The sequence below is a fragment of the Eleginops maclovinus genome, chromosome 7, assembly GCF_036324505.1.
Source record: "Eleginops maclovinus isolate JMC-PN-2008 ecotype Puerto Natales chromosome 7, JC_Emac_rtc_rv5, whole genome shotgun sequence".
Classification (NCBI taxonomy): domain Eukaryota; kingdom Metazoa; phylum Chordata; class Actinopteri; order Perciformes; family Eleginopidae; genus Eleginops; species Eleginops maclovinus.
The window spans coordinates 15752333-15773132 of NC_086355.1; the positions used below are offsets into that span (position 1 = coordinate 15752333).

The following is a 20800-nucleotide window of genomic DNA, read 5'->3' on the forward strand; positions in this document are numbered from 1 at the left end:
AATAGTATTTCAAAATAAAACACCATGCAGAAAAAACATTCTACGCCGCAATAAACGCTAAAGGGCAAACCAGTGTACTTCATAGTGTAGTTCATACAATACGAGCAGGAACACATTTTAAACTTAATGAAGGATTGAACAGAACTTTGATATTCTCATCAGATCCAGAGAGACTTACTGTAACAACCAAGCATAGCATTGCTTTGTTTTTCATTGTAATTATATTCCTCCCAGAATGCAAACATTTTAAAAACATTAAATTGATCCCTTCATACTTGCTAGAGTTAAACAGCTATCAAATGTCTTAAAATAAATATTTGATGTGAGAAGAAACAAGTCCTTTCATGCCCAAAAAACAATAGATCACAACACGACTGATACAAAGGGCTTATGCTGCCATTAGTAACATTGACCACAATATAAAACTCTGGAATGTTGATTTATTATAATTTGATTAAATGTTAAAATGCATAATGTTTTGTTTTGATGACAGAAATCTGAATCATCTGACCTAAGCACTATCTCTCGCATCAACCTCGCAGTGGACTATTGAACGTGCATCTCAATATCATATTTCTTTGACCATGTACTGTGTGTGTGTGTGTGTGTGTGTGTGTGTGTGTGTGTGTGTGTGTGTGTGTGTGTGTGTGTGTGTGTGTGTGTGTGTGTGTGTGTGTGTGTGTGTGTGTGTGTGTGTGTGTGTGTTCACCAGCCAGTGTTTGCATTAGTGTACATTGTCTCATTCCACCCACCATGTCCAGGCCTCAGCCTTTAATGCGGCCCCACTGGGCAGCAAACTGAATTAGGCTAACTGGAACCATAGACTATTGCCAGGATGCAACACCGCGGGACTGAACTTCCACTGAACCTCACTCTCTCTCTGTTTTTCTTTCTGTCTGTGTGTCTTCGTCTCCCACCCAGCTCCCTCCCCGGTGACAGTGATCAGAAAGGAGAAGACGTCTCGAAACAGCGTCTCCCTGTCCTGGCAGCAGCCAGAGAGACCCAACGGCATTATCCTGGACTACGAGATCAAATACTACGAAAAGGTTGGTGCACAATATATCACTGTTAATATGTTGCCTCATGTGCCTTTGAGCAGGGCAGCATGATAAACTGGAGTTCTTAAAGGCATAGTTGTGGAAAATGTGCTTAGTTGCGACTTTGGTAAGAACATTTAAATCAATATGATATCTGCCTGGTCAAAATAATGCTAATGCTAGCATAAAACATAACATCGGTTGATAAGTTAACCCTTGATTTGCTAGTTGGTTGATTGTGTTATAATTGGATAGTCAGGCTAGCTGTTTCACACAGATGGCAAACCATTCATTCCAATAAAATGTGCTTCTTCGGTGCACATGTTTAAAAAGTCTTAAGGATTCCTTCCTCTGCATTTGTAAGCCCATTGAGCATGTTCACTAGAGTCCTTCTTCAGGCATGTGCAATGTTTCATCTTGCCCTGACGACATGATAAAGTAGATAAAATAAGAACTTTCCAAAGTCAATGTTTTACAACTGCTAATTTTCAAATTTTCAAATGACTGTGCAAGGGCAGTTATGATGTTGCAAAACAAGTGTGTTGCAACAAAATGCCTTCCCAGTCCGATGCAGTTTCTTTTATGTTGTCTTTTTGCTAAGCCTAACTGTGTGTGTACTTACCAGATAAATGTGAGAATGGAATGGTATGGTAAGTTTAGTGTTGTATTGAGCCCTAAAGTCAGGTAAAAAAAAGAAATCTTGGGTTAAAATTGTTAACATGCTTATGTTCACATACAGTTGTAGTTATGTTCACGTAACTACATATAAATGCATGTATAAGAGTTGACATAGTAGAAGGAAGTAGGGGCTCTTATTGTGAAATAAACAGGAAGTTAATGTTGGTTGTTGCGCTTGGAGCATTGAATGAACTATGGCTAGCGTCAATAAAGGAGTTGTTGTTTAACTACAAAAGTTGTATTTTTGTCGAGTAACAAAAATATTTAGCATGAGACTGGTGTTGCCCATTATCTCACTTAAACAGCCAAACAGGTTCCCATTAGTTTTGTCTCACTCTGCATCGATATCTCCCCTCTCCTTTTTTCTACCACCGCGCCATTCTTGTCAACTACTACACCTCTATCGACACTTCTTATACTTGTTTGTCTTTCTTTCTTTATTCCCCTGTTTCATATTCCTCCCCTCACACCCTCTTTTTTTCATCTCTCCCTCCCTTCTATTTCTCATCCTGTCTTCCTCTTCCCTCCAGTCCTCCTAATGGAGACAAGTTTAATGGCGGACCGTAAATGCATCTGTGGGGTCGCTCATTCCCCTGTGAGAGAAATTAGTGCAGAACGAATTACACTGGCTTTCAGCACCAATGTCGTTCTATGGCTGACATTTGATGGTGAAATTAGCCATGGATGCAAGTTTAATCACTCTGGCAGATTCATGTGAGTGTGTCAGTTTGTGTGGGTATGTGTGTGTCCCAGATCACAGTTTGCTTGAATGCCAACAGTGGCCCCTAATCTCTTGATTAGTAGGCCGACAGAAGCAGTTTCCTCTCTAAACTCAGTTCCCTGCTCAGCCATCCTTACCTAAGATGTTAAAACGGAAAACAGCGAGAGGAGAAGTTAATGACTGATCCTGGGTCAGAGCTCACTGCATGTCTAATTCTCAGCTGTGTTCTTTCAATCGCACACATTCTCACACATTACAGATGCATATTCATTGAGAGAAGATAGGGGAATTCATGAAAGGGTGGAGTTTAAGGAACAGTCTGTGTGTCAGAGTTTTGTAATGAGAAATCTGTTGGCCTTTGCGCTGATCCCTGTTAATCACATCATCGCTGAGGAATTACTGGAGACACTCTGAGACAGACACACAAACACATACGTTCCCATAAGATTCTCCACAGCAGCCATACATCCCCAGGGATTTTAAACCCCAGACAAAAGGCTCTTCCATGCAGAAGAGCAAACTGGGACAACCAGGTTAGACCCCCAATGGACAGGATAGAGGCCTCTTCTGGTGGCAGGCTGAGGGACGCTGAGAGCCTCCAGCATGCCAAGGATCGAGGCCGTGAGAGGGCAAGAGTTGGAGCACAACTTCCTAGCACCAAGACCACACCATGAGTCACTTATGAGACAGAAAGAGGCTTTTAGAGACACATACTCAGACACACACAGATATAATTGCATGAACGCATAAACAGGATGGTCAAACAGAACACCAAAACAGACTGAGAGAGATTATAGCAGAAGCTTTTAGCAGGAAGATGTTCAGATTTGCAGCATCAGCCAGACTTTCTGCTTTTATGTGTTTGTGGTTTTCTACTTCTTTATTTACACAAGACATACACAGTGTACATTATCATGAAACCCAATAGCAATATACCGATGACTCCAGCTTCTCTTAGAAAAATGAACATTGTGCCAACAACCACATCATTCAAAGCTAAAATTCTTGTGTATGGTAGATGAATTACGCTATGCATGGACCAAGAGATTTCTGGAGATAAACCAATGGCGGACATGGACTGACCTTACAGTTCTGTTTTTCTTTGTGAGGTTTAAAAATCAAACAGGATTTGTTTTGTCCAGTGAGCTGAATGAGGGTAATGCTAGGATGACCGTTTTAAAAGTTGTGTATTAAATTGGTATAGTTAAGGGTTTTACAGTGCAAGGCAGAAGTTTCAAGTAATGTAGGTTCTTAATGCTAAGTGCTGATTGGACATCTAATTCTTAAAGACAATTAACCAGTTTTGCGCAACTTTTCTGGCAAACTGTTGAAAAGATGGACTTTTTAATTCCCCCAGGGGAAGCCCATCGATGATGTACTGTAACACAAATTCAATTAAAATACCTTTATTGATTTGACCATAATGACAACAGTATTGCCAAAGCTTTGTACAATTATGACATCTACCCATATATATTTGCAGGGCTATGTTAATAACCATTTAAAAGAACATAAAGCTGACTCATTCGAGGCTCCAGTAGCATTAATAACCTTTAATGTACATGGCACATGTTGTTTCTTAAGTTATATAAAACATATATTTGTTTTGGAACAACTGGAATCTTCAGACGTTCAGTCCTATATTTTTAACCTTCAGGGAATTTATACTTATTCTACAAAAGTCTCATATCAACCTGAGAATAATTTCACAGTAGGTACAATAGAATGTATGTTTTGTACCAAAAAAAACATAAACAGTATTTTTCTCCTGTCTTTGCCACACTGTTCTTTCCGCCAAAACATACCACTCTGTCACACGGTCGTGAAACCAGAGGCCCCAGTTTCCAAAGTGCAAGGGCTGATCCCCAACTGTGTGTCCTATACATGGGAATTCTTATAGAATGTTTGGTGATTCTTGGGAATTCCAAACCAAAAATCGCTCCCAGAAAAAGTGAGATGTTCCCGAAAAAGGGAGGTGTTTCCTCCCATGCTAACTGTGTGATCTTCTTTACGCTAACACCGGCTAAAGGGGCGCTCCGCAGCCAATAAGGCATTTTCAAGTGCACTTTGTCAAAATAGAATTTGTGGGAATCCACTTTGCTGATTGTTTTTGCATGTTTTATCACAGCAATCTAAAGAGCAAAGAGAGAGCTTTCGATCTGCTTTAATTTGGGCTGTTTATTTAGTCTAAGATGGAAGGAATGCTGCCTGAAACACTGTATTTATAAGACTTCTGCTGTTCATCTCCTGTTTTCGGGTCTGTAGGAGTTTGCATCCATGCGTGTGTGTGTGTGTGTGTGTGTGTGTGTGTGTGTGTGTGTGTGTGTGTGTGTGTGTGTGTGTGTGTGTGTGTGTGTGTGTGTGCGTGTGTGTTATACAATATATAATTTGCAACAGCTCTGTTTAGGTTGTCAAAGCAGAAAGCAGCGCAGAGGCTGTATTAAATTCTAGCAGTGCCCTGGTGACACCCACACAAACACACACACACAGAAGTGGATGGTTCAGAATCGGACTACTTGTTGGGCTACAGTAAAGAGAGGTGTCAGACCTACGTTTCTGTCTCTGTTTCCACACACACACACACACACACACACACACACACACACACACACACACACACACACACACACACACACACACACACACACACACACACAAAGGTGCTCTAGCCACACCTGTGTGTAATTTTCAGGGGATCACATGCTGTCTAGAACGAGGAACGGTGACAAGCTGCGGGTAGATTTATATTTGTGATGAAGAGTTGTCCCAGTGCAGGTCTGGAGTATCCGTTACCTCCTCAAACATAGAGCAGTTTATAAAGCTTTGTGCACCATAAAATTCTGATCCACCCCATTAATTGGCCTGAAGTTCTTTGTGGACGCTGCTTCTGTGTATGTGTGAATGTATACTTGTGTTTCTGCTGTTACCATTACCAGTGAGGGCCTATTTGTAACCAGGCCTATAAAATAAGAATTTGAGCGTGCGTGCAATGCAATTTGGCCTTGGATGATTTTTACGAGGCTGGCTATGTTGCAAAACATGTAGCTAATGTTAAGGATTGTTGAAGTCATCTCTAATAAGTTGTCATTAAAATGTAAGATCGGCTTAGTGCAAGTTTCCGTCTATTTAGCAGTTTCTTTCATAGCATCGAATTGCTTCCATAATTATGTGATTGCAAATCTGCATGGATTGGTTCAGTAATTATCACCCTGGACAATCCAAACATGCTGTGTAACACAAAATGAGGGGAAAAAGCAATGTAAATTGATTTTTTAAAAGGTTTTCGTACTCATTCGTTCACGGTAAATTATGTGTCCTGTCCTTAAAGTTACAGGCTTGCCTTGTGTGATGTATTTTACTTTCAAGTCATGTATTTTTACTTACTTACTTGCTCATTTATAATTTAAAACTTTAAATTGAAGATATAATTGATATCATACTTAATATATGTTTTCTTAAATATTCCCCCACACAAAAATTGCTTCTTTGTATGATTACTTTTCTTCATCCACCTCCTCTCATCTTTTCTTCAGCGTTTTACTTCCTTCCACATCTGGAAACAATATTCTGAATGCAGCCCCGGTGTGTAAATCCCCCTGTTGTTTATCAGTGGAGATCAGTAGGAGAGAAGCCATAAAATAAGGAGGACATAATTCATCAGATAGCTGTCAGGGATATTTGTGAGTGGGTGTAAGCATGTGTTTGTGTTCATGCACATAATACTTACTGTGTTCTACTGTATGGTAATCATTACTCGTTTCCAACCTAAATGGTGGTATGTTTCTTTAAAAGAAATCTCAACATTTATAATTTGAATTCTCAAAATGTATCTGCCTTGTCTTACAGGAGGAGCAGGAGACCAGCTACACCATCCTCCGTGCTCGGGGCTGTAACGTGACTCTGAATGGTCTGAAGCCAAACACGGCCTACTTGCTGCAGATCAGAGCGCGCACTGCAGCCGGATACGGAGCCAGCAGCCCCAGCTTCCAGTTTGAGACCAGCCCTGACTGTAAGTTTAGCCCACAATAAAAGTTGTATAGTTATTATTTTACTGCTATTGTTGAAAATATAAAAGAGTAAGATTAGTGAAACCCTGGCCATTAAAATAAAAAATATATATGAACTAAAATCTAATTTCCATTTGTAGAACTTAAAAATGTTTGGCTTATTTGAAATGAATGCACATGCACTTAAAAAGGTTTTGGTTATTGGAAGCCAATGCACTTGTAGGATTTTTGCTGTTATGAATTGGACTGAATTGGAAGCCCCTTTGGGTTTCAGAAGCTTTTTCAAATGAACTGCTCATCACCTGTTTCTCTTTGACTTTCAGCAGCCTTCTCCATTTCCAGTGAGAGCAGCCAGGTTGTTCTGATCGCCATTTCCTCCGCCGTGGCCATCATCCTGCTCACTGTGTTGCTGTACGTCCTGATTGGCAGGTCGGTCCGACTTGATTGACACTTGGTGTTTACTCCTCCAATCACAGTAATCCTGTTGCTCTCCTTCCCTCCAGCTGTACCTGAATGTTGGTTAGATGTGTATTTTTCCCAATGACTGCAAACTTTATATAATATTCCACCAAATAAGACTAGTTCTGTTTCTCTTTTGTAACTACTTTAACATATACTGTAACAGCTGTAAATACGTTTTTGTATATAAGGGAAAACTATAAATTGTGTGAATGTGTGTGTGGCTGAAATTGGCAGTCACTACTGTTCAGAGAGAGTCTAAATCCATGGCTCATTATAAGACTTACTGATCCTCTCTTGGTTTATAAGAGCTGGGATTACACACACAAACACAAACACTCACACACGTCTCTCACTAGCTTCCAGCCTGGGCCAATGGGTGAAGTCTTATTGGGAGATGTGGCACTACTTATGACCTTTTTCTGTTTGGTTTGGCAGGTTTTGTTGCCACAGCAAATCCAAACATCCTGATGAGAAAAGACTGCAATTTGGCAACGGCCACTGTAAGTACTGCTCCATGTTTTTGTGAGTTTCTGGGCTTATTTCCATCCATCATCTCTACACGTATCTATTGGTGGACTAGAAAACTCAACTAGGTAGTTACATTATTGATGGTTTGATAGTTTGATAGGGGAGATGTCTTTTTTGAGTGTGTCTACCCACAATGATGGTTTTAAAGCAGCTAGCGCCTCACTTGAAGTGGTTTCCCCTTTACCTTGGTTCATTTGGTCACATTAAAAGACAGGATTCAGACTGGAGCCAAGTTCAAAAGATGATTTCTAGGGTCCGTTCATCCTGAAAGCTTCATTTGGATAGAGAGCAAGGTCACCGTGTTGTTCTCTCTTACAGCTACAGCAAGGACTGAGCCATCTTTAATTAAAGAGTTTCCCTCAGACAAAAAGCCTTTTCACTGAAACATGACCAGGGTCAAAAGAGTCTCTCCCTCTCCAAAGGGAAAACAGCTAAAAAATGAAATCCTATATTTTCGCTTCTTTTATGTTACTTATTCTGCTTTATTCCTGTTATTTATTAGTAGTCCTCCTACCATTAACCTTGACCCAGGTATTAGGACCCACGACTTCACACTGCATCATGGACAGTTTGGATAGGTCAGATGTAAAGCATACATTACCCAACAGGGACTAATAAAGCACAACGTTATTATGTTTAAAGTACAGCTTTATTACTTAATGGATAGAAGAGTCTCTCTCAAAACATATACTTGGAGGAATGCCATATACATCTTTTTAGTTTTTTTCGCCCAGTGTTTGTTGTCACTTATCATTAATATGTTTTCTGTTTTGCTTTTCATAGTAAAGCTAAGCACTAGCAAGTGCTATGTCCTTACAAAGTCATTAAAATGTCTGTGGGAAATGTTGATGCAAGGACCGACAGAATTCTGGTCTTTAACTGATGATCCCGTTCTCTCCTGCTGCAGTGCGTCTGCCGGGTATCAGGACCTACGTCGACCCCCACACGTATGAGGACCCGAGCCAGGCTGTGCACGAGTTTGCCAAGGAGCTGGACGCCTCCTGCATTGCCATCGACAAAGTGGTGGGAGCAGGTGAGAATGGACAAAGGAAAATGCTCAAGTACACTTTGCTACAATGAAATACACAAATCATACCATAGAGACTAAATAGACGAAAGCTGCTTGCTACGTTTATGTAGCATTGTCCCTCAAAAAAACAATTTGGAAAAATTGTCTATTTTTAAAGTCTGTTAAAAGGTAATGCATCAGTTAAAATTATAGGGTAAACTGATACAATTGCATTCCTCATTGTCTCTGAATCATCAAAGTAAAGTCCTCACTGAATAATGGAGTGGCATACATTATTATATTTCATCAAAAAAATGTATATTAGGGCAGAAACAATGTGCAGAAAAGTCCTTCAGCATCAAAAATAGTGAAACTAGAAAGAAGATTAAGAGAGAGAAATGGTTTCTTCCCCTCACCGACTTCTTCTTTCCCACTCTCACCTCAGTTATCTCACGTTATTGCTCGTTTTTATGCTCTATTTAAATGACAAAGAAACACCAAGATATAGAAAAAAATGAGGTGCATGTAGAGTTCCCATATATCTACATTTTCATAGCAGCAGGCTAGTTTAACTGTGTGTCATATACTGCACAGCTGGGATTGAGAAAGCATTTAAAGCCACAGCTTGAGTTCCCTTCTTCCCAGCCCTCCTCTATGATAGAGGGAGAGATGGTGAGATTTAAAGTTGTTCTGCTCTCCTGCGGTTAGTCTTCCTTTCTTTGTTTCATCTTTTTACTTTTCATTCTCTCCTTTTATTTACATTTCCTCGAGCAATTGTCTGTTAATCTTATTCTGAATTTAGTCTAATGAAAGCAACAGTAAAACAATCTTCCTCTCCTCTCGTCTCCTCATGTATTCCCTGATAAGTTGAGCAGGAGTGCAGACGGGAGGGTAATGCATTGTGATTCATGTGGAGTGCAGGCGGAGAAGATGGAGAGTAAAGCTCACAGCACATAAGGCGAGGGGGCGGGGGTCTCCAGAGTCCCTGCAGCCCCTCCACACTGTAAAGCTGTCAGGAAGGCCTGAGAGTCTTATGCCTGGCTCCACAATGGTCTACAACACACTCAACATTGCATTCCTCATAGTACATAGCACACATAAAACATGTGAATATCTAGGGGTAAAAGGATACATTGGTGAATATTGGTTAATTAATTGCAAATCAGATATTGAAATCAGTGTTATCCACTTCTAATATTAAGCCTGTGTTTTTATTCATTGTAGAATATATCTACTCATCATAGGCCCATTACAGGGATGTTTGCAGTGGTGAATAGTGACATTGACTAAGGTACTGTACTTAAGTACAATTTAAGTTATTACTTAAACATGTCAATTATATGTTACTTTATGGTTTAACCCAATACAGCTTCTGCAACATAAAAGTAATGAACACATTAGTACATCAATAATCATAGTCCAATCATTTATAAATCCATGTTATTTTAACATCAATAGTCAGTCTAAAATCCTGAGTACATTTTCCGGACTGAATAATTTACATTTTGTTATCGTGTTTATTTAGATGCTTATACTTTTGTACTTTTAGTTTGGAAAATGTTAAATGCAGGACTTCCATGTGTAGCAGAGTACCTATATACTATATATTATTACTTTTACTTAAGTAAAATATCTATCTATGAACATATGCATGTTTAATAGATGTAAATTACATGCAATAGTTCAGGTTTATAAAAGGGAGGGAACGTATTTTATTAATAATGTACTATTAAATACTGTCACGTATATCATCACATTAAACCAATATCAGTTGAACCCTAACACCCCGACACACAGTGGAGTTCACCCTGAAGTAGGCTACAATACAGTATACTATACATTGTTAATGCGCGCAGTGCATATCCAAGACATAGTATTTATTTTAGTCTCCACATGAATTTCAACTTCACATTGTGCAATATTTTTGCTGCCAACCAACTAGGAACAATGTTTGCCTCTCTTTGGCTCTACAACAAAAATATATTTAGGTCTTAGAGGACTGGAGCCAATTCTCTTTGCATAGTCCAATGCTGCACTGAGCTTGATAATCACACAATTGTTCATTTAAACCTACAAGGCAAACATATGTATGTATTTGTTAGCATTCAGCAACTTCAGCTCCCTCGAGGCCATGACACTCATTGCTATCGGGACATCCTGTGTTGTTGCTTAATGTGAATGCTAATGAAATAATAGTTTTACTGTGAATAAAGTACAACAAAGTAGTACACATATGTTAAAATATCACCAGGCTACCCTGAACACATTTTAATGCTTGAAAAATAAGCCTCTATGACAAAACCCATTAATGCTATTGGAACACAAGCTAGCTAGGTAAAGCTTTAGCTCTCTACTCTTGAACTGTTGGGAAGTGAACATCAGAGCTGAACATTAAAGCTTTAGCCATGATGTAAACTTTTTCCCGTCAACTTAAATACAATCGGGTACCTGTATGCTTTTAAGTGAAGCATATTAGCACCATGAACAATACACGACATACTGTACCTCTTGTTTCCATTCCTGCCTCAATCCCCATCTGTCTTCATTACACATGTTAACAACACTTTGATCTTCTTGCCAATCTGTGATTGTGTGTTAAAAGACAGAACACATGCTCCGCTCTGCTAACATGGGTCAGACTTTAACATCAAAGAGGGATACCTAGCTCCACTCAGAGCAGGAAAGGGGTGAGCGTCCCTAATCAAGACTTATTAGAACAAGATCTTCTTTCTCAGAGTGACCACATGAAAAAGGTGCCTCGTCCTGGCTCGTCCTTCCCCTGCTGAAGGCCAGGAAAACAGGCCATGCATTTGGTATTTAGACAGGGTGTAATTATTCCAGCTTAAGTTCTTCCAGACCCTCTTCAAGTCCAATGTTTGACCCATGCTCTCTGATCCTGAGCTGCTATGGGAAATGATTGTACTGGACTCCGAGAGAGATCTGCACATGTCTTTGCTCTGACATCACCTTGCATGATCACACTCAATATTCATATACAGTAAAGGGTAAAACAAACTCTCCCAGTAACACACACACGCATATACACATTCCACTCATTTCTTGTCGTCTTTGAGCCAAATCCCCGTCACCAGCTGTGACATGGCTGGCTGCCTTTGAAGTGGCCAGCCTGCCTACAGAGCTTACAATACCTGGTGAAGCTCACACACACACACACACACACACACACACACACACACACACACACACACACACACACACACATGGGCTGAGGTAAACACACACACACACTTATCCCCTCACCAGCGAGGAATGCTAATTGAGATTTCCCAGAGCGTATGTTGAGTCATGTTGTGTTTTAATACGATACTTGAGGAAAGTTGAAAGATCATTTTATTTGGACTGTGGAATCGAGTGGATCAGTTTCAAAGTGTATTAATACACATGGTGTCATTACTGTAATTAGTGGTCGTAACACATAATTACGCCGTGATCTCTCTCCAACGTCAATAAATACCAAGCCTGATTAATGGGAGTTAAGTAATGACAGGGGTAATTATCAAAATCGTCTTTGATCGGCATCGTTGACTCTTAAGTGGCCAATGCATCTGTTGAAAAGCAGTGACACCTCAAATAGTCCAACACAACCTGAACCTGCTATTCTAACTCAGTGCCAAACACCTGTACGTACAGTACAGCACTTCAGCCTTATGCTAAACTGTATTAGATCCATGTAAGAAAATATAGACAAGGCAAGCACTTTAGAACACTTACATATAAGGTTTGATGAAGTGGATTCCTGTGTACTTATTTTCAATATCAAATTTCAGTTTTTATACTTTGGGTTAAAAAAAAATGTTTACTTGAAAGTAAACATTTTTGGAAAGTTGGACTCCTTTCCCTGATGTAGGATTGTACTGTTAATTATTAACCATGTCCCTACAATAGGGTGACCAGGTGTGAAAACGTGGCTTTTATCCAATGGAGGTCTAAAAAGCGAGTGAGGGCTATCACCATTAGCTGTGTCAGATGTCAATCAATAAACACAAGTTGTATTTACTTATGGGTGAGGCCGGTGGAGTGCGGTTCCGGTTGCAGCTCTTTACTTGGTCTGCACTGTTTTCATGGTTTGTGCAAACAAATCAACCCATAGTAAAGTGTTGTAATTAATATTTATAGGGCGGCTGTAGTTTCAGTGTTTAGGGTTAGATGGAAATTACAGTATATTGAAATCTAAACTACTTCTTAGCATTACAGTAACATGTCCCACATTGTCCCATGCAAACAAATTATTTGTCCCACATGTGACTGATTGGCACCTGATCACCCTACCCTACAATATATGGCAAGTTTAAAGTAAGCATGACCCATCGTCTGATTGGAAAAAATGAGCTATTGATAATAAGACCCCACTTATTGATTCAGTTCTGCGTTTGAACATTGACAATCTTATTCAAATATATGTTTATGGGAAGTGACATTTGAATCTTCATATAAATGATACACAATATATGTATATGCTAATAGTAAACGTCTTACAGATACATGGCGATAAAGTCTGAACGTTATCACCATAAGACAATACCAACATTAATCATTTTTAGTTAGTTAGACCCAATAGATGGTATTTAGAGAACTGTTAACATGCTGTTATCAGTCTCTTTCATATATTTTAAATGTGTATCTTCCATGCTTTTGTCTTAAGGTGAGTTTGGCGAGGTGTGCAGTGGTCGCCTGAAGCTGCCCAGCAAGAAGGAGATCTGTGTGGCCATCAAGACTCTCAAAGGAGGATACACTGATAAGCAGAGGCGGGACTTCCTCGCTGAGGCATCAATCATGGGACAGTTTGACCACCCCAACATCATCAGGCTGGAAGGGGTGGTAACACGCAGTAAGTGCATCCATGAGTCACTAAAAGGCACATTGAAGGGAGTTAACTTTGTAGTAATCTAATCATATAAAGTTGTGCTTTAAGGTTCTTTAAGTAATCCTAAATCATCAAGATGTGTAATAGGTATTCTGGTAAAAAAATTATAACAATTGTGATTCGTGATTGGTCAGATTTTGGGAGAAATTTGGCGAGTTTATGCACAAAACAGCACAGAATAGTGTAAAATCTAATAGAAAGGAGTAACAAAGAGCAGAGTAACATTTGCATTCACATTCTGTCACAGGTTTAGCATCTCCAGAGTCTTTTACCGATTCAGGATTTGCAATTGTCATGACAAATGGCTCTAAAGTGGCCTACACTTCTGTGAAAGAGCACAGGAGTTTTATTGAGTTGCCGTGGTGTAAATCTCTTCAGATCAATGTGCTCTGATCAAAGCCTGTGTCCAAAGCGAGCATAAATCCATAAATCCATATCTCTGACTCGCTCCCCTCTGGGCCTCTTTATAAGACTATCATTAGCACACAGAAGGCCTCTTTTAAAAGGAATGACTGCAGAAAAAAGGAAATAATGAGTCTGAACTTTGTCGCTGAAACAGGCCTGGCCCCTATCTCTCCCTGCGGCACCAAGCTTGTTAAGTAGTTCTGCCAGCGTGGTTATTCTAAAGAGTAGAATAAAATATTTAAAAAAAAAACTTTAAAACTCCTCTTACTTTACAGTCTCTAATTTTGAAGTCCTCTTATTCATTTCTTCGTTTTATTTTTTGCAATCTCATTGCCCTAATTGCTACATGCCTTTTACATTTTAGTCATTTAAAATGATAAAAGTGACTTACCAGCACGACTTACTGTTTTGTAAAGAAGCAAATTCACTGGTGATTTCAACTTTGTTCCCACCTTGTTGTTGTCCAGCCTTGAACACAGCACATGAAAGTGAAGGTTTTCCTGTTTACAATCTGTCATCATTGAGACTGTTTGCATAATACATATCACAGTCTTCCTATGAATGTCTAGCCGGTGAAAAATGCTGCAATAACAAAACACTGTGGTTTCATTTGCTGCCTTTAGACTAATAGAGGAAGCTCAATATTCGTACGTGATGACGATCACGCACTGGAAGCCAAGTTTGTGTGTGTGAGTGTGTGTGTACGGCTGCATGTATGTGTGTGTGTGTGTGTGTGTGTGTGTGTGTGTGTGTGTGTGTGTGTGTGTGTGTGTGTGTGTGTGTGTGTGTGTGTGTGTACATGACATTTGGAAGGATACCCAGAAAAAATGTGCCTGAGCTGGAGCAGCACGAGTGCGGGGCATAGTTTTAGGAGGTCCATTTGATATGCTCACACAGACACACACACACACACACACACACACACACACACACACACACAAACACACACACACACACACACACACACACACACACACACACAAGCACACACACTGCCGTAGGGTGATTTATTAAGCTGCTCCTGTTAATTCTTAATAATCCTGAGACTTTCACACCCCATTTACCTTGCTGCTTTTGGCTGATCCACAGGCTGCATATTTGCAAGCGCGTTCACACACACACACACACACACAAAAAAAAACATTCACTCAAACTTGTGTTCACAGAATAAAGGGGCTCGGGGGCCTTTATCTTTGCTGCCAACGTTGAGAAAAAAGAGTAAGAGGGAAGGGAAGAGGGCGGAGGACAGGAGGGAGGACCGGGTGTGTGTGTTCCTGAGACTATAAAAACCGTCCGCCGGTAAACGGAGCGATCCATCACTGCCTTTTAGGGATGGGGGTGTGGGTGGAGGGTGTTTAGCTGTGACTGTGTTTAAATGATGAGAAATTACTTACTCTAATTGTAAGAGAAAGTGTAGCAACTATATTTAGACAACCCAAGCTGTTGTGAGAGTCAAATCTCCTTTCCTAATGTGGCGCTTTACGCACAAAAGCGTATATAAGAGGGAAAACTTACATTAAGGGGAAATTGAGAAGCCAACAATGTTTGTTTGAATTAGAGTGTATTTTATGATTCATGGTGACGATCACGCACTGGAAGTCATTGTTTATTTTTTAAATCTGTACGACCCTGACTTAACTCAAGCACACCCTCTGTCTTGGCTCATTTGTTCTCCGCTGTTTGTTGTACCAAATAGGACATTTTTTGCTGATTGTCTGATTGACTCATAAGGGCATTTTGAATTGTAATTCACACCAGATTGGCTTTGATTTAATTACAGCTATTGAGTCAGCTGACTTCCATTTATTTTTCTTCCGGTGAGAGCAATTTATTTGTGTCTTTTAAACAAATGATTCCATCACCCTCTTCACGCAGCCTGTGTCACTCCTGGAAAAAACAATCTGTGTCTCCCGCCAGATGTGGGGAGGGTTTGCTTTAATACATGCAAGAGGGGAAGATGTAAAAGGAAAGAATGGGGTGATGAGGATGGGGAAAGAGAGGCATGGTTGATAGAGAACAGGTAAGTTGGGAATTAAATGGTGGCCGGGGGAGGGGGGGGGGGGGTGGGGGGGGCGTATTAATCAGAATAAAATGGAGAAGAAGCATACGGATGGTGGGGGAGTCAAGAGGGAAGCAGGGAGAACAAAGCCATCTGGGACACAAACAATGCCTGACAACGACTGTTCTTTTAACAATGGCTGATTTAAAGGTTTCTTAAGAGTCTCTTTCCCTTTTTTCCCCTCTGTAATAAAGTTGTGTTGGACCGTAGTCTGATCAGGTACAGATGATAGCAGGCGGGGAGGATTTACAACCAGATCTTCCACAGAAATAAAGATGTCACACTCTGACAGCTGACCTGCTGGGGCCCTAAACTCTGACTGGGATCATTTTATTCTGATGTGTGTGTATGTGTGCATGTGTATTTGACAGACAGGAAAGAGCTCAACCTGGTCCCTATCAGGGCCCATGAACGTCTGCTTTAAGTCAAGTTACAGTCCCCCCTTTTGACTCCCTATGAATTTTCCAATTTCAGGGAATAAATCTGAAATTAATATAATGCTGGGCTCCATGAGTGTCTCGTACTTGTTGTTGACTGTTGTACGGCAAACTGAAGTCATTGCTGTCACTATATTATGTGAGTGATACAACTGATAATGTAACTAAAGATTGAACACTTCCTTCTGCCACAGGTAAACCCGTCATGATTGTCACAGAATACATGGAGAATGGATCCTTGGACAGCTTCTTAAGAGTGAGTATTAACTTGGACACACACACACACACACACACACACACACACACACACACACACACACACACACACACACACACACACACACACACACACACACACACACACACACAAGTGTAAAATGGATGGATCATGATGCATCTTAGCAGTACACACCCTGAGGAAGTTGGGGGATCACCTACTTGGTCTCAATCTGAGGATTAAAAGACACAGGGGAACACCTTAAAAAGGTGGATAAAATGTCTTGCTGTACAACACACAATCACACAACAGGGGACTATCAGGCAGTATAGTACATTTTGGCCTTCAAATTTACAGTAAGACAAATGTCTACAAAGGTTGCATTTATCAAATTCTGAATGATGAGATTTGGTATTAAAAAATCTGAAAAGTTTAACTATTTACCCTGAAAGTGCAAGACTCTTTCTTCAACACATGAGTTAAGAGCATTATCAGAGTGCCAAATAAATTGCTTACAAATCTAAACTCAAAATCTCAACTCTCTGCATCGATTTAATCTTTCTGTTTTAGCTCTAAAATATATTGCTTGAAAAATGTAATCACGGTTTCATGCAGCAAAATTATTGTGTTCAGTATTGTCTTCAACGGTTAACAGATAGCTACTGTGTAAAGTTACAGTTAGACCTGATAACAATGTACGATTATTTACATTCTTAGTTCTCTCTTTTATACATATCATTATTAATAAATCCAGCAAAGTTCCAGACTTGTTTAGAGAAAAAGCTTTCAGGCTTTTCTATACATTCCTGGAAATGCTGTACCTAAGAATGGATGATTTAAGCAGTTCTGACTGTTTCAGCAAAACTTTCCATACTGGGCTTATCAAATGACAAGGTTTTATGAACTGTATCCCCGTTGCTCTTCCTTCCAGGATGGAATTTGATTCTTGCCATGCCTCTTTCTCTTAAAGGGGAATTGACCTGCCTCACTGAGAAAAGCCAAAGCACAAAAGCCTCAACATTGGCATGAAGCATGCTTACTGAGTCCTGTTTAAGCCCTTATCCACATGTGTCTGCACAGTATCCTGACACATGAAGGAGGAGTAGCTGTTGTGTCCTGACATTTTCCCAGAGTCCTGCACTTCATCATTGAAAATGTGTCATATGCGCTAACACATAGACATGGAAATACACAGCTCATGCACTGTAGCTCATGTCTGTGTTCTGAATCTGCAAAGCTTTGAAGTGACTAAGCCAGGTGGTCTGGCCACTAATTGCTCCAGACCAAATGGGAGGCGAGGTGGACCCAGTTGGTTTCAAAGGAAAACACACTCATCTTACACTCATCTCGCAAATGACTTGGTCTTTCACAAACACAGAGCAAATCAGTGCATGTGTTGAGCAGTGAATGAAATGCAAGTTGTTATAGACAAATTATTCTGCAAACCCTGAGCAAAAACAGATAGATAGACAGATGTGTTTGCTGGTATTTTATAGGCTTAAGCTCGTCTTTTTTCTTTGTTTGTATTTGTTTCCTGTTCATACATACAGAGCTACCTATAAAAGTTTGCCAACGTAAACCAGACTCGCGATTGCCCATGCAAACAGACAAAAGATTTTTAGAACTGCATCTTACCAATTTGCAAACATTTTGTTAGGGCAAACATTTATAAAACATATTTTCCTGACATGACTTTCTGGAAACCCAGACACGTTTAAATACTGTAGTTCCCATGTGGATAGCTATGAATTTAACAGTGAATTCAATGTGTGTTAAAAATATAAAAGAACATTTTAATCAGTTTTTCTCAAGCTAAAATACTTTTTTAGAGAGGAATACCATTGCAATACTATATTTTGAGTTCAGGAAAAATAACTTTTACTAATTCAAGCAAAATGTCAAGGCCAAGGGTCTCTAATTTGTCATCACATGAGCGATTATATATGGGAAATTATCATTGCATCGTATCCAAAGCGGACAGTAACCAGACTGATTGAAAAAGAAAAACAAATAACTTACTGTATGTACATATAGGTCTTATCCTAATTTCCATTCATTATTAGCGGTTCTGTCTATGGTATTTCACAGTTTAGCTGAAGATGAGGTACAGAATGTCAAAGGTGGTTTTAAAGGTTAATGAAAATGCTTTGGACTCTTATGTAGAAAGGTTTCATTTCATGCAAATAGATAAAAGGTCACACTCCCTCTGTGTTCTACTGTATATAATTTGTATATGTATGTAGATGATAACTTGTAATGTATATCATTAACATTGAGTGTGATTTTTCTTTCCTCTAGAAACACGACGCCCAGTTTACAGGGATCCAGTTGGTTGGCATGCTGCGTGGCATCGCCTCAGGCATGAAGTATCTTTCAGACATGGGCTACGTTCACCGAGACCTGGCAGCGCGAAACATCCTGGTCAACAGCAACCTGGTGTGTAAAGTGTCAGACTTTGGCCTGTCCCGAGTTCTGGAGGACGACCCGGAGGCTGCTTACACCACCAGGGTAAGGGAGCACACACACATTCCAAGGGACAGAATTGACAGAATGAACTAATATGTTGGCAACTGTTCTGGGCCACACAATTTTTTTTATCCAGGAATGTGCTACTTAAAAGGCAATGTTAAAACAACTCCCTGAATGCAACAATTATATAGTGTATTCAATACAAATATTATCCTAAACTGGCAACAAGTTCTAATGTTCATTTTAAATTCATACCTCTCCAGCTAAAATGATCATACAATACAATTCAAGGATACCTTATTGTCGGTCCAAGTCTGGATTGTTTTTTTTCATCACAGCAGCTCCTTTTGATACATCAACAATGACATAAATGAAAATAAGAAACAGGAAAACAGACATTAGAATCTCTAGAGACAATATTTGCAAGTCTTTTATGTACATTTAAGAAAAAACTGCATCAATGTTCTTATAATGAAAGAGGTTCCACATTTACACCATTTCTCGCACCGCTTAATACTCAGGTAATCTCAACAAACAGATACAAACACACTTCCATTGTCTGGCAAGGGTGAAGAACACATAAATAAAAGAAGAGCTTTGTGATGAGATTGATATCAATCCACAGAGCTTTGCCTCCCTAGATCACAGTGCAGCTATGGCATACATATATAACAATTGTGGAGGTCATGGAGAGAAACACTTACATTACTTACATTGACATAATTACATTGATAAGCGATTTTGTGTCTGTGTGTGTTGTTTGTGTTTTTGTTGTTTAATGCCTTTTTTAACCATCCACAACCCATAGATTTGCACAAGTATTTGATTTTAAAAGATTGTATAAGTATTTCGATTTTTTGTATTTCATTTCCTTGCCCTTTGCTTCAACCTACATTTCAGATTACGTTTCCTTTGCGCCGTGGCCTCAAATATCTGGCCTCAAGTGCATCATCTTTTTTAGATGATTCACTTCTTTACAACAACAATAGTTTGGGTGTAATTACTTAGGTTTTCTAGAAAACATGAATGGGTTTTAGGATGTGTCTTGCAAAACAGTAAGGTTTAATGCTTGCCCAAGGACAATTGTAAAAGAATCCCTAAGCACCTAAACCTCAGTGCTGAGATAATTTAGGTTTCTTTTGAGAAACAAGTGTAAACATCTTAAAGGTAAGAATGATGATTGTTCAGGGGGTATTTTTATAATCGTTTCATGTCAGAAATGATCAATTATCAACAGGCACACCCCACCTTAGACATCCATCTGTGTGTGTGTGTGTGTGTGTGTGTGTGTGTGTGTGTGTGTGTGTGTGTGTGTGTGTGTGTGTGTGTGTGTGTGTGTGTGTGTGTGTGTGTGTGTGTGTGTGTGTGTGCGTGTGGTCATTTTCATCATAGGATCCTGTGGTCTCGGCCATGCGTGCAGCACCTTTAAACATAGTATAATTTGCTGGCTGAGAATTGCTTGTCAAATAAACAGTCAATGTACCGTTTGCCTTTCTCCCAGAAATACACAATCTAAAATAATAAGACAGAATAATAAACTCCCCAGTGTTTTAGTAACTGACAACGCTCAGCACATGCACGCAGATTTCCATCCGGCCCTTTGTGTCTTTTTTACTTCTCTAGCCTTGAATCTTTGGCATTTGGAATCTTTTTTTTCATGATCCTGTGCATGTAGGTATCTAAAGTCATTGTTGATTTAGTGCTCAACATCTTGCTCTTACATAGTATGAATGTGGGAGCAGAGTCTGTGAGTGTTGTTTTGTTGTGTTTTCCTGTGTTCATTCCTGCTACCATGTGTTATTGTGTGTTTCCCCATTGAGTACTACTGAGTTTCATTACTGATCATGCTACTAGTATTGTGTTTTCTAGAGGGCAGTGCGCGTGTG

At 39.7% G+C, this 20800-nt stretch overlaps 1 protein-coding gene across 5 annotated transcripts in view; it reads left to right on the plus strand.

The window, feature by feature from the left end:
• Positions 1-20800, plus strand: part of epha3 (eph receptor A3) — a 94619-nt gene that overhangs the window by 56781 nt on the left and 17038 nt on the right. For 4 of the 5 annotated variants that reach the window (XM_063887642.1, XM_063887640.1, XM_063887644.1 and 1 more), the window contains 8 exons: positions 922-1046; positions 6283-6445; positions 6767-6872; positions 7341-7405; positions 8341-8466; positions 13106-13291; positions 16423-16484; positions 18744-18953. In XM_063887642.1, coding sequence (XP_063743712.1) covers positions 922-1046; positions 6283-6445; positions 6767-6872; positions 7341-7405; positions 8341-8466; positions 13106-13291; positions 16423-16484; positions 18744-18953 — 1043 coding nt within the window. The remainder of the gene's footprint in view (positions 1-921; positions 1047-6282; positions 6446-6766; positions 6873-7340; positions 7406-8340; positions 8467-13105; positions 13292-16422; positions 16485-18743; positions 18954-20800) is intronic. The other variant, XM_063887641.1, reaches the window with a different exon arrangement.